The 25,710-nt window shown below is 37.2% G+C and overlaps 1 protein-coding gene and 1 long non-coding RNA gene across 4 annotated transcripts in view; one reads left to right on the top strand and one right to left on the bottom strand.

The window, feature by feature from the left end:
- LOC112540226 (uncharacterized) overlaps positions 1 to 5,226 on the top strand; it is a 36,217-nt gene extending 30,991 nt beyond the window's left edge. For both annotated transcript variants that reach the window (XR_015793729.1, XR_003084283.2), the window contains one exon: positions 2,984 to 5,226. This is a non-coding gene — a long non-coding RNA (uncharacterized LOC112540226). The remainder of the gene's footprint in view (positions 1 to 2,983) is intronic.
- The window catches only part of PRR16 (proline rich 16), a 124,374-nt gene that overhangs the window by 33,590 nt on the left and 65,074 nt on the right, over positions 1 to 25,710 (bottom strand). For both annotated transcript variants that reach the window (XM_015887442.3, XM_088129958.1), the window contains exon 2: positions 9,951 to 10,855. In XM_015887442.3, coding sequence (XP_015742928.2) covers positions 10,097 to 10,855 — 759 coding nt within the window. In that variant the 3' untranslated portion in view covers positions 9,951 to 10,096. The remainder of the gene's footprint in view (positions 1 to 9,950; positions 10,856 to 25,710) is intronic.

The raw sequence follows: 25,710 nt of genomic DNA, 5'->3' as shown, positions 1-25,710 counted from the left end.
GGAATTCACAACCTACCAATAATAAAATTAAAAAATAGGATGAAATTTAAAAATAAAAACCATAAAGGAAAAAAAATCTGGCCCAATTTTGGAATGTGGCCATTCAAGCTGGCAGCACTCTCAAATCAAAAGTTCTACAGATTTGCATTATACCATTGTCAATTGCCATGTTTGTTACTCTTTCCCCTCAGTAACCCATTTGCTTGTACTTTCTTATGTTTATTTCTACAAAACTAACAGCTAATTTTGTTGTTTTGCTGTCAGCTACAAATGTCTCAAACGAAATATCAGTGACATTTCTGAATACAACTATGTTTTCTGTTCTATCATTATAAAATTACTTTTTCTTTTTATTAATGCAGCACCATTCTCTAGAGAAATATGGAGTATATGATGAGCACAGCAAGCAATCCTATGCTCTAATAAATAAGCACACGTGGCAGCTTTTATATCTGTGGCAACACAGCTCAGTGAGAATTGGTTCACCAAAATGTATGCTGTCTCAAGACATTTTCCAAAATGAAAATGAAGTGAATATCTAATAAGAGCATGCACATTGAAAAGTAAATAGCTAACAGGATCACCCCATGAACTTCCCTGCTGCTTGAAAAGTAAGCAGCAGGTTTGCAATGTTTGTCATAAAATGAATTTGTTATTAAAATTGGCTTGCAATTATGTACATTGAGAAAGATGTATTAATTTTCAACTCCTGACATGTTATATTTGGAATTTAGCAAGATATGACAAAATAAGGTAGCTCTTTAGAAGGGACAAAACCTTCCATAAATCCCAAACAACCTCCAGGTCAATAAGAGTCCCCAAAGTATACTTTTCAGCCATTTGTTTTTTCTATCCCTTTTTGTAAGACACAATGTAATTTGAGAAATACTCTTACGGGTTGCTAACCTTATTGTTTTCTCCAGCCAGTCAGATTCTGTTTTTACTATTTGGCACAAGTTCATTATTCAGACTGGCAAGAGTTTCAGAATTCAAAAAACACAGGCTGGATTACTTATTTTTTAACCACAGAGGTTTGATGGTGTCATATTTATGCTAAGGACATAACAGATGCAGGGTCTCTACCTGTTCCATATGATGGACTGCAGAGCTGAGTAGCTACATGGCAGTGACTTATAACCTTCAAAAATCCACCTGGACCTACATTTCACTGAATCTGGTTGTCATGGGCAGAGCTGAAGTACAGCTTTCTCCCCAATTTTTGTTCGCTCTATATTGTGACATTCTTCTAGGCTGTATGTTACCCCTGTTACTGTGTAATACTTACATAGCTTTATCAGCATGTCTCTTCAAGAGAGTTTGCAATTTCAAATTTGATGAAAAAAGGGGAAAGGAAATAGAGGCAAGGTAAAAAGGGAAGCAATACAGAATTACTTCAGTTGGATATGCCGGGGGTTCCTTGTAGGCCAAGTTTCAGTAAACTTCCCCCCACCCCCAATCTGTTAGCACTGGGGGATGTTAAAAGATTCTTCACAAAATGGCCACCAAGGTAGTTACATCAAGTCACAAAAAATCATTTGCCAGGAGGAGGAATGTGATGTTTGTTCCCTGTCATTGCTCCATCTCTCTAAGGAGGAATTTGAGTTGGGCCATTAAAAGAAAACAGGAGGAGAGGTCCTCAAGGAGCAGGGGGAGGCATGGGGGGGCAAAAAAGTCAAGATGGTAGTTGTGACAGAGTGCTTGAATCCCCAGCCCTTTGTATGTGAATGCAATGTTGATTCAGATACAAAAGGGGCTCAGTCTCACTGCTGCAATTGCCATCTTGACATTTTTTACTCCATTCCCTGTCCCCCCCACCTCCGCCCAGGGATGCGCCTACACAGTGCTGACTAACAAATGTGTATCAGGAGAAAGAAAAGAGAGAGAAAAAGAACAATAATTTTGCAGTATTATAAGGGTCAAATGTCACAAAGGCAAAGTGAATGTAGCAAGGAAAGAGAAGCGTAAAAGATGAAGCTTTGCCTACATTCCACTTCATCAATGTTAGTGGACTGAGGGAAGAAATCAGAGAGAAAAATGCTATTTTGGGACACAGACATAACACTGTCCTCTGCAGGCAAATCTAATAAAATATTATTGAGGAAACCTAGAGACAGTGTAGAGAACCAGTTTGGTATAGTGGTTAAAGCATCAGGCTAGAAACTGTGAGACTGTAAGTTCTAGTCCCATTTTAGGCATGAAGCCAGCTGGGTGACCTTGGACCAGTCACTCTCTCTCAGACTTTGGAAGGAGGCAAACCACTTCTGAAATCTTGCCAAGAAAACTACAGGGACTTGTCCAGGCAGTTGCCAGGAAGCAACACTGACTTGGAGGCACACCCCATAAAGGGACAGTGTAGTATAGGAAGGCAAAATCTGTTGTTTCCAAACCATGACACTCCAATCATAAGTTTGCTACATCCTATTTACTGTTATGAAACTTTCTATTTAAATACATACATTTTCCTGCAAATATACTATTTTGTAAGCATTTCATTAAAAATGGAGATTAATATGCATTTTTGCATAGGTTTATATCTTTAGAAATAGAAAGTTATTATGCCACTTAAAGATTTTGAAACAGCATAGTTACTGAAAAAAAGTGTTATTAAAGTACTTCCAGTATCACATTTCACAGTCTATCCTGGTGAAGGGATCAATGAAGAATACATTTGGGAAACACAAAATTTCCTATTTCACATTTATTCCTATGTTCTCATTTCACTGACTTTCTAAAGCTGAGCATTGTTGTAAATATTCATTCCACCTGTAAGTATAATTGGACTTAGCAGCCCCGTTTAATGATACAAACTCCAGGTTTCTGACTTTTGGTAAATCCCATTTGTTGAAATTTAAAATGGAAGAAAGAGATATTCAAGAGGATTATTTTTTAATTACTTTATTCTTCATAATTCCCCTTTCTAATTCATTAAGTGAAGCAACTCATGCTAGAGCTAATTCTGACTTTTTTTTTTTTTTGCTTCTAGGATTGGAAGAACATTTAATCAGCATACTTCAAAAAATAGATGTTTCTTCCTGAAGAACTAGAAAAAAGAAAAGCAGTATTTCACTTACTGAGTTGAGGAAATAACCAGAAACCCATTATGTGAATTATGAACAATGTATGAATACTGTTGAAGTGTAAGCAGATTAATTTATGGATTTTTTTCAGACTCTGTATTTTTTTTATGACCACATATTACTTATTTTGTTCTAGCTTCATAAAAATATAAACATATTTTAACCAGTGTCATACAGAAAATTTACCCTGCATTGCTTTTCTTCCAGTTGTGATTCAATATGAGGAAATAAAATTTGCTTTTGAAATTTTTAATCTCTTTTGAACAGATTAAATTTCACTAAATTCTCATGGGTGCAAGGTGGTCAAGCAAAATGTGTAATTGAGATGGTTTTTAGGATAAAATAATCTCTCCAGTAGTATGCTGTCTCTCTGGATCCATTGCTCCCCAAGAAAAGAATTTCTCCATTGGGCTTCTTCAGTCAGAAAGTGTGAGGATTTAGTGAAGTTTCAGGATGATAGAAAAATGCATACATACATATATACTTAACAGGCCTTTTACATTATTCCTTTTTGGAATAAGCAATATGATTCAGATTACAGAAAAATGTAATAATTAGTCATACAAAGACATTAATGACACAAGATAAGCCAAGCCAAGCCAATGTAGGTAAATCTACATTTAGGTACATTTATACCATTGGCTAGACAGTTCCATGCTTTTCTATTCTTACAGCCCACCCTTGTTTCCACGATATCCATGTACTGCTTCATACATTGCCTTTTGTTCTCCAAACTTCTCACATCTTTCTTTTTGAGAATCTCGTCAACTATCCAGCTACAACTTGGTTAGTCTTTCCCTTTCTCTTACTCCATTCACTCTTATTTCACATGTTTTGTAATACAATCCTCTTTCATTATCTTACCCAGGCAAACAAACTTAACATACTTTCTTCATACCAGATATTCACTTTTGTATTCAATTCACATTCATTTTTGACCCTATCCTTGTTATATCATGCACATTTGTTAAATGTACCATTCTGATACACTGAACTTACTTTTAAGTTTCTCCTGATATACCAAGTTCTCACTTTCATACAACAAAGTGAGAAGGAGTATGCTCTTATAAACAGCCATTTTAAACATGGATTCCTTACAAGAGAACATATACCACCCACTATCTTTCTAGTATCATTTGCACATCTTAAAATTTCTTCATCTGCCTTCAGTAAACATTCTACCAAGGTACAAATTCACCACTTATTGGTTCCTATAACTTGTAATAGTTCACTCAGTTTCCCTGTAAAACACAATTTCCTTGGCCTTCAATATGTTAATTTTCACAACCATGCTCCTCTTTGTGTCATACATTCTTGGCAAATCATCTGATATCAGCAACTTACCTTCACATGCCAACCAACAGATTTCTAACATTATCACAATGATTCCTTATACATTTATCATGCATGAATATACATGCATGACTTAAATAACTAAGGGTATATCACAATTTCTTATTTCACTCCCTGTTTGGTGTTCAACTATCCATTAAGGATTCAATTAATTCTCACCATAATACCCTCTTATTATATTGTGCAACCAGCTTTCAACTCAATACTTGTGTAAAACATTCCATAATTCAAATCCACTCACTATATTATACACTTTCTCTAAATCAACAAATGTACAATAAACTTCCCTCTTCACATTCATAAATTCATAAGTTACCTGATAAAGAACAAAAATGACATCTGCATGCTTCCTGCCTGGCATAAAACCACATTACAGTTCCTAAATTTTATTCAATGTCACTTTGCATACCCTTTCTATGAGACTACACTTTCCCAGGCCATACAACAAATTAATCTCCCTTCATTTTTTACATTCCTCTTTTCCTGTGCATAGGGAATAATAATGGTATTCTTTCAATTATCAGGCACAGATTTAGTTTTCATGAAGATGTTAAAGAATTTATGTAGCCTCTCCATTAAACAAACCACATCTGTTTTAAAAATTTTTCACTCATACCGTCTATAACTGCTGTTACCATTCCTCAACATTCTCACAGTATTTATGATTTCTTTTTCAACACATGAGCACTTTCAGCATTTAATTCTACTCTTCAACACATCTCTATCCTTCCCATACAAATATCTAAAATATTCCTTCCACATTCTCCTGCTTCAGTTTCATTCCAATTAATTTCATTACTTATATTTTGGATCCCATTCATTCTTCTGGAGGTTCTTTGTTTAGCCCTCTTCATCCATTATATCATATATATATATATATATATATATATATATATATATATATATATGTGTGTGTGTGTGTGTGTGTGTGTGTAAAATTTCAATCAAAATCACCCTGCATTCTCTCTGCCTCTTTTCATCTTAACCATTCCTTGCTCTGACTGCCCTCTCTGCAGATGTCTTTTCTATATATATACTTTAGATAATCTTTAATTATCCACATACAGATACTCCTCATTTAGCAACTGCCTCATTTAATGACCATTTGCAGTTATAAAGGTGATCAAAAAGTAACTTTATGACCAATCCTCACATTTACAACATTTGCAGGTCTGTAAAGCAAAGGAAAGCTGAAGTAAGATCATCAGCACAGTTGCGGTTTCACTTAGTGACCGCTTTGCTTAACGACTGAGTTGCCGGTTTCAACTGTGGATGCTAAATGAGGACTACCTGTACTTCTATGGCCCTGTGTACCACAAGCAGCTTCTACATCCTCCTTTCTTGTATCAACTTGCTATTCATTTTGTGGGAAATTAAACTACCTTCTGATACTTTTCATAAATTACTAGTACTTCTCTTTCTGAAGTTTATTTATTTTTATTTATTTATTTATTTAATTTGTCCCCGCCCATCTCCCCACAATGGGGGACTCTGGGTGGCTTACAACATACTAAAAAACATGAATACAGTTAAAAGTTATAAAACCAAACATTAAAAAGATAAAAAAGCTAAGAAATCCAAGAGGCCGCTGGGGCCACAGCGTACCACTAAGGGGCCAGCCAACCCCAATTCTGATTTCTTCCCTCCCTGCCTCAGGCCAGATGGCAGAGCCATGTCTTTAAGTCCCTCTGAAAGGCCTAGAGTGAGGGGGGCTGTCTCACCTCCGGGGGCAAGATGTTCCAGAGGGCGGGGGCCACAGCAGAGAAGGCCCGCCTTCTGGACCCCGCTAATCGGAGTTCTTTTACCGTGGGGATCCGAAGCATGCCCTCTCTGTGAGATCGGGTGGGACGGGTAGAGATCGTGGGGGCGAGGCGGTCCTTCAGGTAGCCTGGCCCCATGCCATGTAGGGCTTTAAAGGTGATAACCAACACCTTGAATTGGACCCGGAAGCAAACTGGTACCCAATGCAGCTCACGGAGCAGAGGTGTTATATGGGTCCTTCTTCGGGTCCCAAAAATCACCCGCGCGGCCGCATTCTGGACCAGCTGCAGCTTCCGGATATTCTTCAAGGGTAGCCCCATGTAGAGCGTGTTGCAGTAGTCTATCTGGGAGTTAACGAGGGCATGAGTGACCGTTCGCAAGGCATCCTGATCCAGGAAAGGGCGTAACTGGTGCACAACCCGAAGCTGTGCAAAAGCCCTCCTGGCCACGGCTGCCACCTGCTCTTCAAGCAGGAGTCATGAGTCCAGGAGGACCCCCAAGTTACGCACTGGGTCTGTCTGGGGCAGTGCTACCCCATCCAGAACCAACAATGACAACGTCCCGGATACAGAAGAGCCATTAACCCACAGCCACTCTGTCTTGCCAGGGTTCAGCTGGAGCCTGTTGTTCCCCATCCAGACCCTCACAGCCTCCAGGTACCGCGAGAAGGCGGAAACAGCATCACTTACCTCACCAGGGATGGAGATGTATAGTTGAGTATCATCAGCATACTGATGATACCTCATCCCATGATGACGGATGATCTCACCCAGTGGCTTCATATAGATGTTGAAAAGGAGCGGAGAGAGAACCGAACCCTGAGGCACCCCACAAAGGAGGGGCTGAGGATGGGACCTCTCGTTCCCTATCACCACCGATTGGGATCGGCCCTGGAGAAAGGAGGTGAACCAGCACAAAACTGTGCCACCCACCCCCATATCCCTGAGCCATCCCAGTAGGATACCATTGTCGACGGTATCGAACGCCGCTGAGAGATCAAGGAGAGCAAGGATGGTCGCACTACCACCATCCCTCTCCCGCCAGAGATCGTCCATAAGTGTGACCAATGCCATTTCCATTGCATAGCCGGGCCTGAAACCTGACTGATAAGCGTCCAGATAATCCATTACCTCCAGGACCCTTTGGAGCTGCGAAGCCACCACTTTCTCAACCACCTTCCCCAAGAAGGGGAGGTGGGAGACTGGACGAAAATTGTCCAGTATAGTAGGATCCAGGGAGGGCTTCTTGAGGAGGGGATGCACCAACGCCTCTTTAAAGGGTGCCGGAAACACTCCCTCCTGTAAGGATGCCTTAACCATCGCCTGGATCCAACTACATGTCCCCTCCCGAGCTGCTTTCACCAGCCAGGAGGGGCATGGGTCCAGATGACAAGTGGTGGCCCTCACAGGCCGAAGGATCCTGTCCACTTCCTCAGGAACAACAGGATCAAACCGTTCCCAGTTAACTGGGCAAGAACGACCCCCCGGTATCTCCCCAGACCCTGCGCCCCACTCGGAGTCCAACTTGGAATGAATCTGAGCGATTTTATCCTGCAGGTGCTCTGCAAATTCCTCCGTGCGGCCCTGCAAATGCACCGCCACATCCCCCTTACCCAGGAGGGACTTGGTGATGCCAAACAGGACCACCGGGCGGCACTCTGCAGACGCAATAAGGGCAGAGAAGTATTGGTGCTTCGCCGCCCTTATCGCCACAATGTAGGCCTTAATAGTGGCTCTAACATGTGTTCTTGAACTTTCACTCCAATATTTTCTTATTCCATATCTTCCATGTCAGTTTTTCCCACAATACACTCTTCACACTACCAAAAAATGGTCTACTGCCTCCCATTAACTTTGTATCCTTTACTAATTATCTCAATCTTTCATTATAAACAATCAAATGATATTTATAAATTTATATTCATTCCTTTGGCATGTGTACCTATGAGTAACCTATGCTTCAAACATACACTTAAACAGAACTTTTTCTAAGCAGATACTCACCGCTCATTATTTTCAATCATTCATAAACTAACATACCACTACTTCTAGGGAACTCAAAAACTCAAAAAAAAAAAATTGAAATTGTCAAGGATCTTGATATTAAAATAGAAGAAAACTCATTGAGAAAGTATGAAGCACACTTTGCCAGAGCACTACCTTTAACAAATTCTTCACTGATTGGATTGGACTAGATTCTTGTTTTCATGATCAAACAGAACAACATGAATCACTTAACCAAACAGGGAAGTAGAACAAAATAATCATCATGAGATTATAAAACAGCATTTTAACTTATTGTGCTGCCAACTCTGAGACTAAGATTACAGTTTCCACTTGAGAATCTTCCACCAAGTATAAGAGCAATCTAATGAAGAATACTCTTATACAACTTGGCTATTTTATAAACCCCCATTATATTGCTATCTGCTAAGCTACTGAGTATCTTCAAGTGGCATGAAAGAAAGTTATGATATGGAACTTTATTAACTTCTAATACTCCATAAATACTTTAATAATTAATTTGAATAATTAATTTGAATAATTTAAATAATATGAATTAATTCAATTAATTAATTAATTAAATAATTTATTCCATAAATATTCCATAAATGCTTTATCATTCATAATAGTTTCCAGATATTCATAACCTGCAAAATAAATTATCACCATCACCTAAAAAATAATTATGTGTACATCAGATTTCACTATGTAGTCTATATATTAGAGCTGTTCAGGGTTCTGAAGACAAAAATGTGATTTGGATTGTGCATAGATGCATATAGAGCACCTGCCAGAAATATCTCAAAGCAGTTGCTGCCTTGTACAGTTCTTCAAATATGCTCGTGCACGGGTGCCTAAGCTTAACAGAAAAGAAAGTGAAAAAGTCCGAGTATATCTCCAAGATTCCATTAAAAAAATAAATCCAAATGAAATGACATGTAAGCAAGCATGTTTGTAAAAAGGGTTACCATAATATGACTTCACTGATTTGACTAGCATCTTCAACCCATTTAAAATAAATAAATATTTATAATCTTTCTAAATATCAGAAGATCCTTTGCAATAACTGAGGCAGTCACGCATGCATAAAGACTGGGAGATGGGGAAAATATTTCCAGAATTCAAATATTTAATTTTCAAGTTTTTTCATATTGTCAATAACTTTTTCAAGTGTTTAAGCAATTAATTCAATAACTTATGGCAAAATTCCTAGTGTTCTCTACTGAATTATTATAAGCAAAAATTAAAGTCTTAATGTATGACCTACAATTATTAAATAAAAATATTTCATGTTTTCAGAATGGAAGTAGAAGTGATATCCTCCCACATTGCCTTCTGAGGAACTGTATTGTTTTTTTCAGTCATTTTCCTGGATGTAGAAAATATTTTAGAATACAGCATTTTAGGACATTTGTTTGTTGGGAGTACAAATTCCCTTTTGAGGTATTCTTAGTTAATTTTGTGTAATCACTGGTTATGTTCCAACAAAATATCCTTAAAAGCATCACATACTATAAAATCCAGTGTGCAGTGCAAATTGTTTTCTATAGAAGATTTGACTTCACTCCAAATTGGTAATCCACATCTATAGTTTGAACTTTTCCAGATGAACTTTTAATTGCTTGTGCTAAAGCTGAAGGTGTTCTCCTAGGTAAGTGCCCGCAATGACTAGCACTTAAAATCATTATACCAGTTTTAACCATTAAATTATTGGATTTCAGTATCAACAACATTAAAGAATTCTCTCTCCACTTACCATGTGATTTCTTTGCCACTTCATTGAAGAAAGGGTGCAATATATTTGGGCTTTTTATTGCTTTTGTAGAAAGTGCTCATTACCTTTTTTCAATGTTTGTACATAAGAAAAAACAAAAGCAAAAACAGTTTTCCAGGTGGGAAACATCACACTGTCGTCGTGGTTGATTTCCTCAAGATGGTCTTTTGGGGTTTTGGTGCAGTTGGTGGAGGCACAGTTGCAGGTCTGAGAGGGGGAAAGCTATTACTGGGACTTATGCCCACCCCTCCGTTTTCTAATGGGGGAGGAAGAAGTGGTGAAGGAGGTGGTGGCAAGGGAGGACACTGCTGAAGAAGTTTTCCCGGGATGTGAGCAGGCTCATTGTGCAAATGAACCTCCCTATTTTTAATGTTATACCGCATGTCACAATCAGCACAATAGCCATGGTACTGCACCTTTTCATTAAATCGTACCCGCTCCCGTGTTCCAGCCTGAGGACATCTGTCTTTCTCAGATCTGTGCATAAGAGATTGCATTGGAACTTTGTCCAAATTATTATTTGATATACAACATATATCTCCATTTGGAATTTTATTAGGTCCTCCTGGTAAGCCTCCATTTCGTAGCAGAGTCCCATTAGTCTTTACAGGATTGGCAGAGATAACTGGCCTGTGAGAGTCTTCACACTTCACTGGGGTCAGCCGCGGAGGAGGTGGTGGGGGATTTGGTTTCCTTAGTACTGTTAGAATGGCAGATGGATGGGCGGGGGGTTTGATGAGTGGGGCACTGCCTTGCACCTTGATTTTTTCCAAACTTGATGCTGTTGTGCTACTTGAACTGCTATTCAACGTGTCTGTTTTTGAGCTGTCAGTCATCTCATCTTCCAACTGCAGATCAGAAGTTAGTGTATCAATCTGGTCAACCACCTGCATGAAAATCAAATGCAAACAGTGATAAGGACTGATGACAATGAAAAAGAGCAGAATATTAATTTGTAACCTTTTTTCAATAGTTTTTGTAACTGGTATGTAATATTCATATTTTAATCATCAGCTTGAAAAGCCATCGTTTCTTTCCTTTTATTGCACTGCAGTGAAGTTCTTATAAGTGTTTACTAAGCATGTTACCTACAATTTTCTTCATGTTTTTAGAAGAACAGCCAGTTAAACCATTTATCCTAATTTAGAAATGAATGATTCAGAAATCAGAACTACCATGAAAGATCTTTTAATAGCCATCCCTGGATAAAACATGAAAAAGTCATGAAAATATAAATTCCAAGGGAGTTCTATGGCAAACTAGAAGTCCCTGAAGGAGTGGGGATGGCATTGTGGCGGAGGTTGGTGGCCAGATGGTGAATTCTGGCTGGCACGGTCTCTCAGGACAAGGAGAGATTGTGAGATCGCCCACTTGCATTCCAGACAGCTGCTCCTCATGAAGAGACTGAAGGAACTGAAGTTTTTGCAGTGGATTTGTGAGTTGAGTGGCTGGAGGTTGAGGAAATTCAATCAAACTCACAGCTGTAATACAGCCATAATATACAAGGTTCACAAAAGCCTCACTTTCTTAATCACTATTGGATGTATTCAATTTACAGCTAAAGAGGGATTTTTCTGAGCGGCAGGTTAAAAGAAATCCACTTGGCGAGTCAACATTCTTTCTGGATTAAAGAAAAAGGGGGAGAAAAAGGCTTAAAAGCTTTAAATTTTCAGCAAAAAGCTTGACAAGAATTGGATGTAAGAAAGTTTAAACGGATAAAGGGTACAGTAATTTTGAAAGATTAAATTTTGGTGAAAGTGCTTTTAAAATATTGGAATTAAATAGATGAACAGACCTGGCCTTCATGGGAATGTTATTTGTTCAGCATTAAAGAGCATAGACAATTGGTGGATTTTACAAAATAAAGGTAAAAGTAATATGAGTCAGATTGTGAAGGTGACTGTAAATTAGGAGTGCCATTTGAGGCAAGTAACAAGATATCATTTGCTTACCAGAAACACATATCTAAAAAGGATATAAAATATTTGACTTATAAAAATTTGAGTGAATTCATTTCAGCAGGAACAAAAAGAAAAAGGAAGAAAAGAAAAGAAAAGAAAAGAAAAGAAAAGAAAAGAAAAGAAAAGAAAAGAAAAGAAAAGAAATGGAATTATTTTGTATATAAACCCCCAACTACAACCAGAACTTATATTGACTGATGAGCATGGTAGATAAGTTGGGGTAAAAGTTAATTTGCATGGGTTTAAGACTCTGATATTGGGAATGTATGCCCCAAATGAGGATAAAGCAATGTTCTATAAAAGACTAATGGACAAACTAATGGGCTTTTCTTATGAAAATTGGTGTTTAAAGGGAGATTGAAATGAAATGATCTCCCCACAAGTAGACAAAACTTTTGAGATCAATATTAAAATTACATACATAGGGTAAACTACCAAAAGTTTTTGTTTTTGTCTTTATTTGATGGACAATTTAGAGCTTGTTGATGCATGAAGACATAAAAATGACAATTCAAGAAAGTATACTTATTTTTCTGAAAGCATAGATCTTTTACAAGAATAGAGAACATTTGTATTTTGAGACTTAGACTACTATGATTCATAAACTAGAGATATTATCAAAGACTTTTCATATCATAATCCAATAAATTTTTTAAATGGAAACTCAAGTTCTTTCAGATGGAGGTTAAATGAAATGCTGTTACACAAAGAAGCAATAGTGGAGGACCATAAAAAGAAATTAAGAGTTAATTTTATCTTTTAATCTTTTTTCCTTTTCTTTCAGCACTTAAGCTTTATCTTTTATTTCTTCCTTTGTCTTTTTTATTTCTTATTCTATTTTAGTTTCTATTAATTTTTTTATTCTTGTTTTTAAAACTTCCAATAAAATTATACCTTAAAAAAAGAAAATATAAATATATTCTTCTAAATCAGAATGGAACACATATTCATATATATATATATATATATATATATATATATATACACACACATACACATATACACATATACATACACACACATATACATACATACACAAACACACACACACGTACCATGGCTAGACAAGCCCCTGCATAGGATGTAACATCAACAGATAGCTGAGGTGACTGACATTGGGAAATCCTACCAGTGGCTGGAAAGAACTGGACTAAAAGACAGCACTGAGGTACTGATCACAGTAGCACAAGAACAGGCATTAAGCACCAGGTCCATAGAAGCAGGGATCTACCACACGAGACAGGACCTAAGGTGCAGACTGTGCATAGAGGCCTCAAAGACAGTCCAACACATAGTGGCAGGGTGTAAGATGCTGACAGGAACAGCACACACTGAATGGCACAACCAAGTAGCTGGCATTGTGTACAGGAACATCTGCATAGTGTATGGACTAGACCCTCCCAAGTCCAGATGGGAGATTTCACAGAATGTCATGGAGAATAACAGCGCTAAGATCCTGTGGGACTTCCAGATCCAGATGGACAGGCAGGTTCTGGCCAATCAACCAGACATCAAGGTAGTGGACAAAGACCAGAAGTCAGTGGTGGTGATAGATGTAGTGGTGCCAAGTGACAGCAACATCAGGAAGAAGGAGTATGAGAAGCTGGAGAAGTACCAAGGCCTGAAAGAGGAACTGGAGAGGATGTGGAAAGTCAAGGCCAAAGTGGTTCCAGTGGTGGTAGGAGCACTCAGGGCTGTGACTCCTAAGCTGGGAGAGTGGCTCCAACAGATCCCAGGAACAACATCAGAGCTCTCTGTCTAGAAGACTACAGTGCTAGAAACAGCTAAGATACTGCGCAGAACCCTCAAACTCCCAGGCCTCTGGTAGAGGACCTGAGATTGAGGAAGATACATACCACCCTTAGGGATGAGAAGGGAATTTTTTAGAAAATAACATTTATCAGCTTGTATTAAGGATGGGAATATGCGGCTCTCCAGATCACAGGTTTTCAAACTTTTTCAGGCCATATTTACCTGTTAACCTGTAAAACAGCAGCAACAACAATAACATTAATAAACCTCCACTGAAGCACTAACTTGATGTTGTTGTGGGGCTTGCATGCCCCAAGGAGGATGAGAGCTATGCCAGAGGTTCAACCATACTGGACAGATCTCATCAGAGGAGCCAGACAAAGAGTGCCTCTCCCATAAACAATATGGTGAGATGCAATTTACAGAAAACTATACTGGATCAATTGTCACCTGAGTCAACAAGGACCATGCTAAATGTTCTAATTCCTGGACATCTGGTGGGAAGTGGGCCATCGGACTCAGGACTGTAGATTGGGCAACCAGGGCGAGCAGCTGCAGGACTACTGGAAGAAAAGTTGTTTACCCGTCGCAAATACACAAAGACTGAAAACAAAGAAATAATGTTCTGCTATTACAAATCAAGTCCAACAAGAAGACAGTATCTGAAAAAAATGCACCAGTTCTGGAAAGAACAACATCCAGAATCAGAAATAACAGAACAGAGGCTAGCAGATCAATCTCGATTTATAATATAAAATAAAGTATTCATAAAAGTAGAATTGGAAGAACTACAAAGGCCTACCCAGGGCAAAGAAATCGAAGTTTTACCAGAAGTAGCCCAGACTACAGAGGCAAACCTTGAGGAGTTGGCAGTAGAGTAAGCCAGCACAGTTATTGAATTGTATTCATTCCCAAACCAGGCACCCTCTCTTCTGCCTTCTCCTCAGAAAGAACAAAGCCCTCTAACTAAAAAAAAAAAGAGGAATTGAAACAAAGAATAACTAACTGAGCATCTAGAACAGCACAAAAAGAACAGAATAAGGCTGCCTGCATTGAAACTTGTTACAAAGAAACAACTAGCACAAGTATTATACAGTGCCAATACTGCAATATCAAACATAAGTTCCAGCTCACTGCAAGAAACAAACCAACTGGTGTACAGAACGGCTGCAATTATAACTGAATACCTTGGATGCAAAATCAACAAACAAGGAAAAAAAGCAAACAGTACATCACCAAAATGGAAGATCAGTTTGGAAAATAAGATCAGCATGCTAAGATCAGATGCAAGATGTAATCTAAGATCCTGCCTGCATATTACACCCTGCTAAGATCAGCTAGAACAGACAAAGGAAAACAAGCTGAAGAACAAGAAAAGGGCAAGGAAGATCAAGAATTGGTCAGCACCAGGTGAAGTTGGCCTGCATGGTTTTTGGTTGAAACATCTGACTGCTCTGCATCCGCTCATTGCCAAGCAGTTTAACAACATACTGCAAAGAGGTGAAATTGCAAATTGGTTAACATCTAGCAAAACCTACCTGATAATGAAAGATCCAACAAAAGGGGCAGCACCAGGCAACTACAGGCCAATTACCTGCTTACCAACAACTTCCAAATTGTTAACTAGTGTGGTAGCTGATGCAGTCCAACAGCATCTAATTGAAAACAAGCTCTTAACACATCAGTAGGAAGGAAACTGCCCAAACAGCAGAGTCTGCATGAAGAAGATCACTACAAATACCTGGGCATTCTTCAAACTGACAACATCAAGCACACTGAAGTCAAGAAAAAAGGTTAGTAGTGAATACTTCCTGAGAGTGAAGAATATCTTAAAGTCCAAACTCAGTGGAGGAAATACCATCAAGGCAGTTAACACCTGGGCAATTCCAGTCATTATCCAACAATATCTGGAGAATTCTATCCGCCTGCTAATAAGCAAGAACACTGAGGTTTCTTTTTCCTAAAGGACTGAAGTAAAACTGTGTCAAAGGCATCCTTAGGGACACTTAGGCAGTTTCTTTCTCTTCTCTATTTTTGTGGTCAAGTCCTCACAAAACTGATGTTACAAAGGAAGAAAAATTATGATTTATAAAACATTTACATAGAACATGCCAAAAAAAAAAAAAAAACAGGTGTAACAGAATCATTACATGATCATGCCATTTGACACTATATTATATTTTTTATTTTTATATTATTTTATATTTTCCTCCTCCTCCATATTACTAATGTACACTATCAATGTTGTATTACTTAATCATTTTTGAGCATTGCTTCTCTTTTTGGCTTCTATGTACAATCAGATTAATTGGTCCAAACTGTATCTCCTCCTAATGGAAACACATACGCATGCATACAGAGATGGGAAAAACAACCACAACCCAGTAAGATCAGAGTATACTTCAATAACTTCAGCCAGTTATCTTTTTATTGGTCTCCTCTATTTATAAAGAACATTAATCAAGATATTTTAAAAGCAGAGATATAAAAAAATTGAAAGGGGAATAAAATTGAAAGGGGAATAAAATAAAAAATGTCCATAACACCATTACAGTTACTTCCTAAACTATTAACCAGTTCCACAAGTACCCATGATTGTGTTCACCACAGCCATTAAGGATTCGAGATAAATCAAACAGCATTTCTTCTAACTGGGTATTGGGGAATAGCAAAGGTTATTGTTCAGCTGGCACCCATCCCTAGCCCTTGCCTTGTGTTTTTCCCAGGAAAAAAGCTGGGAACTAGATGAAAAGTGCAAAGTCATCCCTCTACTCTACTCTATTTTGGAAGCCTGGTATCTGATACTATGGTCTTCAGCATCTTAGCAGCAGGGAAAGGAGAAATCCAAGGGCTTGGAGATCAAAGAAGGTAAGTGCTTTGTTACTGAGAAATGGTCTGCCCACCCCCAAATTCATGGAGCTCCAGCCTGGATCAGTTCCATAAAGATGTTTTTGCAACTCTTCCTGAGATGTTGCTAAGCCAGATATAAATCAGCTTAGCTGTTCAACTGAGACAATGGTGGAGGATAATAGAGGTGTGATGCCATCTAGGACTGGCAACCAAGTCCATGTATTTTTGTTGCCTAAATAAATACCCTAAATACCAGTTTACAGTTGCTTGAATACAACTATAACAATTTCATAATTGCTGGACATATTTAAGTGGGATTTAAAAGGCCATGTACTCCATTCGTGTCATAATTGTTCCACAAGTTTTGTTCACCATATTTTTGTTACCTATAATATATAGTTTATAAACAACTGTTTATAATTTACATATTTTCATAAAATTATAAGGACATCAAGTCAGAAGTTATCTACTAATGCTTTCTTCTTGCATATCAGATTCTATTAATTGCTTGTCAATTAAAACCACAATGCTCTTTTAAAATAATTGAATATACTTTGCTATAATTAACTTTATTGCAATAATCACTACACACTGCATTTATTTCTTACAATTGGTGTGCACTAAGATTATTTATGTTGCTTAAAACTGTTTGAGAACCCCAATCTTTTCACATTTAATCTAGTGTTAAGAATCCAGAGATTATGTATAATATGTAAATTCCATTCAACAAAACATCCATTTATAAGTGTGCTTTTGGATTCAAATTCTAAACCCAATCCAAATGATCCCCAGAAAATCTAGCTTTAATTGATTACATACTTAGTAAGTCAGGTCTCCACCATTAGTGACCTACCAAACCAACCATGTCAATTATTTTGGCCTGCCTAGTTTTTGACAAACCATTTTTGCAATCTCATGTAGGCAGGAAAACAGCAGTGCTAATATTAATTGACCCAACATGTCCTTAAATCATTAACTGGCAGTGACACTGCAATCATTATGTATGAGTCCTCTGAATCTACAGTAGTTCAAAACAGAAAACTACATTTTCAAAAACATTATTCAAACTGCCACTAGCAATTTCAATAAGAGCGGAAGGTTATCATTCTATCATTTCAGCTTAGTTTTGTACTGGATCAAATCTTGCCTTGTATCATTACTGGCAGGAATCTTTCCAAGTCTATTAATGAGAGATGATGTGCATCAGTCACACATAAAATAAGAACATAGGAAGTTTATATGTCAGATCACTAAGTTAGTACTGCCCATACTAGATTTGCCCAATGTGCTACTTTCCTTTCCATAATTCCAAGACAGTATGACCAAACCTGGGAATTAAGAGCCACAGTCCAGCATGTGCTAACTGGAAATTTTGGGAGCTGCAATCAAACAAACACTCAAGATACCATATTGGGGAAGGCTGGCATGCACTGACTAATAGCTGCTTTCCAGTATAAACATCATCTTTACCAAGGAATATGAATCCCTTAAGATCCAATGTAAGTCTGTGATTTGATTTAAATATTCAGTTCAATTTTGCAATTCAGTTTAACAAGTCAAGTCATGTCATGAGTTCAATTCATTTTGAACAGTTGATTGGATAATTACCGTATGTGTTTCAAATCCAAGTTTCAAACTGAAGTATTGCCAGTGCCAGTGATTACTTTAGTCCATATTACTGACTGAAACATCTTAATAGTCATTGTCATAAAGAGCTCAAAGAATCTGCTTTGCAAATCTAATTTAATGATTATTCATTTATTCACAACAAAGGGAGTCCCAGGCCTACCACTCAAAGCCCACAATAGAAATTTTGAACAACTCTAACTTACATTTTGATTTAAGGCTGATAAAAGTCCTAACATTCTGATTAAAACCTCCCCCCCCCCCCCGCAAAAAGTAAGATTTACCATATTTTTCTGACTATAAGATGATACTTTTTTCTAAAATCCTTATGCTCAAAATTGAAGGGCGTCTTATTCAAGGAAGTCAGCCGAAAAGAGAACCGTGCGGTGGCAAAACTGCCCATACCTTGTCTCTGCGAACGGGCTTCCTCCTATTGCTAGCCTCTAACCATGAGTAAAACTGCCCATACCTTGCCTCTGCGAACGGGCTTCCTCCAATCACAAGCCTCCAACCACGAGTGAAACTGCCCATACTTTGTCTCTGCGAACGGGCTTCCTCCAATCAGGAGCCTTATGTAACTGATGTCAGCTGATGCTGAACAAACCAATTGGAATGCATCCCATTGGAGGTGGAGAGCCCATAAAGATGTCATAAAATAAAAATATAAATAAGAGAATGTCTTACTGTGCAAAATTTAAACTGAATGTAATCAGTTTTGCAAAACAGCATGGAAACAGAGCTGCAGAGAGACAGTTTGGACCTCCTCCCACTGAGTGTATCAGGTAAATGTTACCTAATTACTAAATAAAAATGTGCTCTGCTTTATCTTTAAAATATTGATTTCTTAATTTTGGGTTGGAAAAATGGGGGGTGTCTTGTACATGGGGGCGTCTTATAGTTGGAAAAATACGGTATCTAGATGTGATTTATAAAAAAGGTAAAGATACATGATTAACATTGTATTCTTTTCACGTAAAACAATATGCATATCAAAAAATTATGTTACTTCTGGGTAGATGTCTAAGGTTGACCATAGTGGAGAATATCGTAGGGACTTATTCATTCTACGCTACAGTACAATTTCACTGAATTTTTCTACACATTTCTGGAGTAGAAAAGTTAGCAACTTTAGTAGCCCCATTAACAGAGCTAACATTTAGCCCCATTATTCTTATTACACATATGCATTTTGATACAAGTTTTTAAGCACAAAATTCATGCTTGTCCAATTCATATGAAGACTTCATGCAAATATTCCTTTGCTACCTTTAAAATAGGTTTAGATAGAAGCCAATAACTTGAGAGAGAGAGAGAGAGAGAGAGAGGGTTTGCTTATAACATACACTTATTTGACTTGAAAAATTGTAACATATTTTCTATTCAAAACTTTAAATATTTCTTATTTAATAATCTTATATTAATTTGTTATAATTTTTTTCAAGATACCCATTTACCTTAACAATAGTTCATAAACAGAGTTGTTAAAAAAGAACATTTTGTTGTGTTTCATCTAATGCTAAAGCACAACAGATTCTGTGGGGTAATTTGCCTATTCTGCCTTCACATCCATATGCTTTCTTACTGCAAACAGTAGACTGGCATGCAGGCAAATGGTTTAAGTGGATTGTGTTGTATCTTTGTAAAAGTGATTGGACAACACTGGCTTTCATTAGAAGTCGGTGTTATGCCCTTGCGATACTATCCAATTAGTCTGGGTGAAAAGGTTATATGAGTTTGCAACTGCAACAATAAATATACTGCCCTAAAATGAAATACTAAGCGGTAAAAAGTAAAGCAGATTAAGAGTCACCTTATATATGACAGGTGGTTTTTAATATATAATCAGAAGACTTTCAGTGTCTTCCAAGAGTATTCTTTATTCATTAAAGTGTTAGTTTGAAAATTAAATGTACAAATATAAAAATTATCTGACATTCTAGATCCATCTGTTCTGAGATAATCAAAACTATGTGCCTCCAAGTGTCCCCAGGTATTACATGGCCAATTATATGAAAAACTGTTGAAAGTTTAGGAAAACCAACAGGATTACACTCTATTATCATAATTAACTAGCATGGACAAGAACATTTTCATCTAAGTAAACAAGTTACTTAGGTTCCAGGTTGCAAAGCTAAATAAAGTATTTATTGTAATTTATTTAGTTTTATTTAGTTGTTATTACATTTATTATCTGATACAATCACAAGACTCTCAGTGTCTTTTTTCCTTATTAAAGTGTCCACCTGAAAATTAAATTTACAATTATAAAAATTAAAGCAATTAAATTAAAAGTTCCCTTTCAGTTTAATGAAATTTTAAAATCCCCTTTCAGTTTTCCTGCTGTAAAATTAAAGCTTCAATAAAACACATTTTACACTCACTCAAATAAATTACAATATCTCCGTTTTAAAATATTAAATATGTAACACCTTTTCAAATGTTAACTCATTTTTAATTCATAAACCATCATAATTCCATTCAACAGGAGGAAGGCACAGCATTAACTGCAGCTACATTCAGACTCAATGCAGGCTGCCAGGTTGACTGAATAAAAGTCAAAGAACTTAAGTGCCACGGCATTTGGTGAAAGAAACATTAACAGTGTGTGAATCAGGTCAAGGCCGATTTTCTTTCGGCTTGTAAGTCTGAGGTTTCACTTGCCATGCGACTGCCAAAGTGCTGACTGAATAGTGTAAACTAAGAACTGGATTAAGGTTTGGATGAAACCTGTAACAACTCAGACCCAGAGTAATCATAATTCCAGAAAAAACATAAGCATATCTGGTTTCCAAATCATCAAACCCAGAGGTATTTCATAAGAGCCTTTGGAGGTATATCATACTTAATTCTGTAGACTCATGTTTTTGTCGATTCAGGCAAACTCATCTCTACTCAAAGAGTAATTCATGCAGAGTAAAAAAAAGAGAGAGAGAGAGAGAGAATACAATACAAAACACACTGAAAAAAATCAAATGTTTAATATGTGAATAATGAATGGCATAGTAGGAAAGTAGGCTTATTATATCTGAACTGCAAAAATAATTTCCTGAGCTTGCATGAAGAGAAGGAAATTAATTTTCTTTCATGAAGCTTCTCTCCTGCTGCCTAGAAGTAGTTGTATGTGTAGAGATTTGAGCATGTCTGCTTTACATCAACTGTAATATTTAAGAGATCAGCATTTGAAATATCTTTGATCCACAACACTTTAAAAGAACTTTATTAGTAAATGGACATTGCAGAAGAAGAGCCATGTTAGTCTATGCTAGCTACAGTATGGCTATCTATGGTAAATGGACAGTACAGGTAGTCCTCGGTTAATGACCACTCGTTCAGCAACCAAAGTTACAATGGTGCTGAATGATACTTATGACCGGTCCTCAAAATTCTGGCTGTCCCAGGACCCTCTCAGTCATGTGATCATGATCTGGGCACTTGGCAACTGGCTCGCACTTATGATGGTTGCAGCATCCCGCTAGCTTCCCATAAGCAAAGTCAATAGGGAAGCCAGCAGGGAAGGTCACAAGTCACTCCAGTAAGTTCCTCGCACCCTCCCCCACCTGGCAGCAGCCACACCCGGCCCCACTGTACCAGCCACCCAAGCATCCTCCCTTGGCCTGCAGCAGCCACCCCTGGCCCTGCTGTGCTTGCACTTTGCCTCACTGGCCACCCATGGACCCTTCCTTGCCCATCAGCAACCACTTACCTGCCCATCGGTCTGATTGCAAGCAGCCTGGGACTTGTAACTTCCTGCCGGCTTCCCCACTGACTTTGCTTGCTGGAAACTGGCAAGAAGTTGCAAGGAGGTCCTTGCTTAATGATCCACAATCCTTGTTTAAAGACGGCAACTGAGAGTGCCAGGGTTGATGTCACTAAACAATACAGACCCGACATCTCACTTTACGACTGCATCATTTAGTGACAGAAATTCCAGTCCCAATTGCCATAGTTAAGCAAGGACTACCTGTACAGTTGTTCAGACTGCACAATACAACACACAGTTGACATTCATACAGATAAGTGGAAGCACAGTAACTATCCAGACTTCTGTAAATTTCAAAATTATTTACTTTATTATGAAAGTATACCTTACTCACTGCATCAAAAGGTTTCAAAGTACCTTCTTTAAAGAACAGAATGTGAGACAATACAAGTATTTCCATCTCCTATTGATTTAAAGACAAAAGCAAATGAACTGAGATTAAGTAACTGTGTGTGTAAAATGTACTTATCAGGTAGACCTACAAAAATTTATTAAGGAAAATTAAATGGAAACCTGATTTTATGACAGTATGAAGCAAGATTGTTATCTAAACCAGGTATCAAAGCCAACTTTATAAAGTATCTGCAAATAAAATAATATCACATCCTCATTTATTTTATTTCTATCTTGAAAAGCCTAAAATAATAATTTCATGCAAGAAATAATAAAAGAAAAAAATCTTCATAAAAGATATTGTAAGAGTCAAAATATGTACAAATCCATAATCTCATAAACACATTAATGCGTACAGACTTTTTTAAAAAAGGGAGGGGGGATGGAAGTAGTGAGTAAAAATATTTAATTTGCATGCATCTCTACTTCAGACAATTAAGAGAATTTGTTTTGTGGAATAATGGGCTGCGTGTCACTGTTATGTGGATAACCCAACTCTATTTCTCCTCATCATCAGAGTCAAATGAGACTATGCAGCTGGGGACTAATGTCTGGGTGCTATATTGCTCAATACCCACAGTCCATAAACTGAGAGTGAATCCTGATAAGAAAAGCAGTTATGGATTAGTGGCATATAGATTCAAGAACTGTTTAGTCTCTGACTCTGAATATCATTGCAATGTTCCTGAAGAAACAGGTATACAGACTTAGTGTTCTGCAGCTTTGGTATATAGATTTTTCTTTGTCACCTGAGGCCCAAGGGGCCTCGGTGGCCCAAAGTACATTTGGAGAGCTGTAACTAGTCTGTGAGCTTTCTTGGTCAGGGATGTGGCCTCCTCACAATGATGCATGTTCTGGTAACCTCCAAGTGTGACAACTTCAAACTTTTCATGCAGGGCTACCCTCAAAGATGGCTCAGAAGCTTTATAGGTGCTATAAGGAACATTTTTTAGAGACCATATAACACCAGACTGAAAGGCACTGCACCAGCTGACAATGCTTCTAAAGTTTTTACTAATGACATTTTTAAACAGGCGAGGAAGTGCTTCACCCAGTATATACCTGCCCAAACATTTAGATCTATGGGGCAAGAGGTCCTTCAGTACCCCATTGTGAGGACAGGGGAGCAGGTGTTCCTATCATGGCACCCCAACTTTGGAATACCCTTCCCCTAGAACATTGCCTGTTTTTTGATGCCATTGCTTCTTTACCCTTGCATTTATAACTTGCCACATGCTGTACTGCACTTTTCAAATTCTTTACTTAATACTATTGCATTGTGGTTTCTGTTGTTTTAACTTTTTAAAGTATTTTTATTTCATTTTCTTGTTTTACCTTATGTATTCTTGAATGTTTAATAAGTAAATGTCAATGCGTACAGAATGTATATTTTATAGTAATTATGGTACTTTTAGTTCTGTCTGTAATGCAATGTAACTGCAATGGAATTTCATTTTATTATGCACTTGGTGTATAGTGTATAGTGGAATGACAATGAAGTTCTTATTCTATTCTATTCTATTCTATTCTATTCTATTCTATTCTATTCTATTCTATTCTATTGGATATAAGTATTTAAATAAATAAACACACATAACTAAAGAATAACACTTCTTGACAGTTTTATACTGTTATACCCTACACTGAGATTTTTTTTAAATGAAATGCAAATTACAAATGCTATAAATAAAAAGTCCTGTGTGCAATTATAAAGTATATTAATAACATCTTAGGTATTTACTTTTTGCAACAAAGTATCGAACTTAGTACTACATAAATTTTAAATGCTAGCTAAGGCTGAAGAATTGATCCCAAATTTAGTAAAAGCTGAAGTAAAATACATGTTCTTTTTATTATAACTTCTGATATACATTCCAGAGAAAATTTGCATTCCTGTTACGCCAGAGAAATATTTATTATTCACAAAGGCATGTAAGTAATGAGAACATTGCAAGTTTAGCTCAGTAAAAGCCATTTCAGAGGAACAGGTGCATTTTAGGGACTAAACTAGGAAAGTCACCATAAAACTGTATTATTTTTATTGCTGATCAATTTTTTAAATGCATTTAATCCAATCTCAGAAACTTTGATGCTTAGGCAGAGGAAAAAGTGATAGAAAAACATATGCCACAAACTTCACATAAATAATTTAGTTAAGTGGGTATCCAATTTATATGAGTAAATTACACCCATATATTTATGACTGTTAACATAAGGGGTTCTTTCCTCTTCTCCTTGTCTATCAGATTTGGTCCAGAGGGTTTCCAACACTAAGGAGAAGTTTGGGAGATTACATGCAGCGGAAGCTGATGTTCTAACAATGGTTTGTACTCTGTTATAGGCAAATACAAATAGAAACTTGAATTTTAACTTTTTACACTTTCATTCAAGAACTGGGATTATGTTCTCATTCCTAAAAAAATCTTCATAATTTCTTTTCACCTTAGAAACTGATCATGCTTCCCCCCCCCCTTTTTTTCTTCTTTTCCTTTTTAGGGATCACTCTAATTATGATGGCAGTCAAAGCTAAGTACTTCATGGAAAAATCCATTTTGTATGAGTGAAATACCATGTAAACATTGTTCTTTCAATGTAAAAACATAAAATACACATTTTACATATAACTGCACTTTATTTATTTTTTATAAACACCATTGGCAATTATGATATTCTGGAGACTCTCTGAATCTCTAGGGGAAAAAAAGCATCTTCATGACTCTATCCATGAACTGGGTACTTTAGATGTGCTTTGACACACAATAGGAATCAGAGCTAACAAATGTCTACATTAAAGCAAACTGAGTAAGTGCACAAGCATTCACATCTAGCCTCTATTATTTATGCTTTTTATTCCATCTAGACTACGTTGTTGAATTGGATTCTATGTGGGTCTACCTTTAAGATGGCTTCTCCACTGGAGTACAACACAGCTGGAACAAAATACAACTGCCAGGATTCATGCGACAGACAACTCTTTGGAACATGTAGAGTATGATTATATGACATTTGTGTTACCTATCTATTCTTTTCAAGGTTCAGATTATAAAACCTTAAACAATTTGGAATCAAGCATTTTAAAGGATCAATCAAGCATTTCCCAGGGTTGCCTGCTTGTAAAGTACATCATCAAGTTCCCTAAGGCTGGAAGCATTTTTTTTTTTTTGGGCTGATCTTGTTTCTTTGGAATTCTCTTCTGTAAGAAGTACGTATGGCTTTTTCAGTTTTGTAAAAATAATAGTTTAAATAATATTTTTATTATTTTAAATAATGTTTCCTATTATAGCCCTTTCTGTCTGGGCTAAAAAAAAGTTAACCTGGCTCCCCCTTGCTAATATTCAGAGGCATAATTAAAATGTTTGTTTGTTCATTTATATTTCAGATATAGACACCACCCATCTCA

Source organism: Python bivittatus, unplaced genomic scaffold (assembly GCF_059951505.1).
Source record: "Python bivittatus isolate LINGU-HERP-01145 unplaced genomic scaffold, Pbiv_v1 ctg000850_np1212, whole genome shotgun sequence".
NCBI lineage: Eukaryota > Metazoa > Chordata > Lepidosauria > Squamata > Pythonidae > Python > Python bivittatus.
The sequence above is the reverse complement of the archived record's forward strand: the minus strand, read 5'-3'. Positions and strand labels throughout refer to the sequence as shown.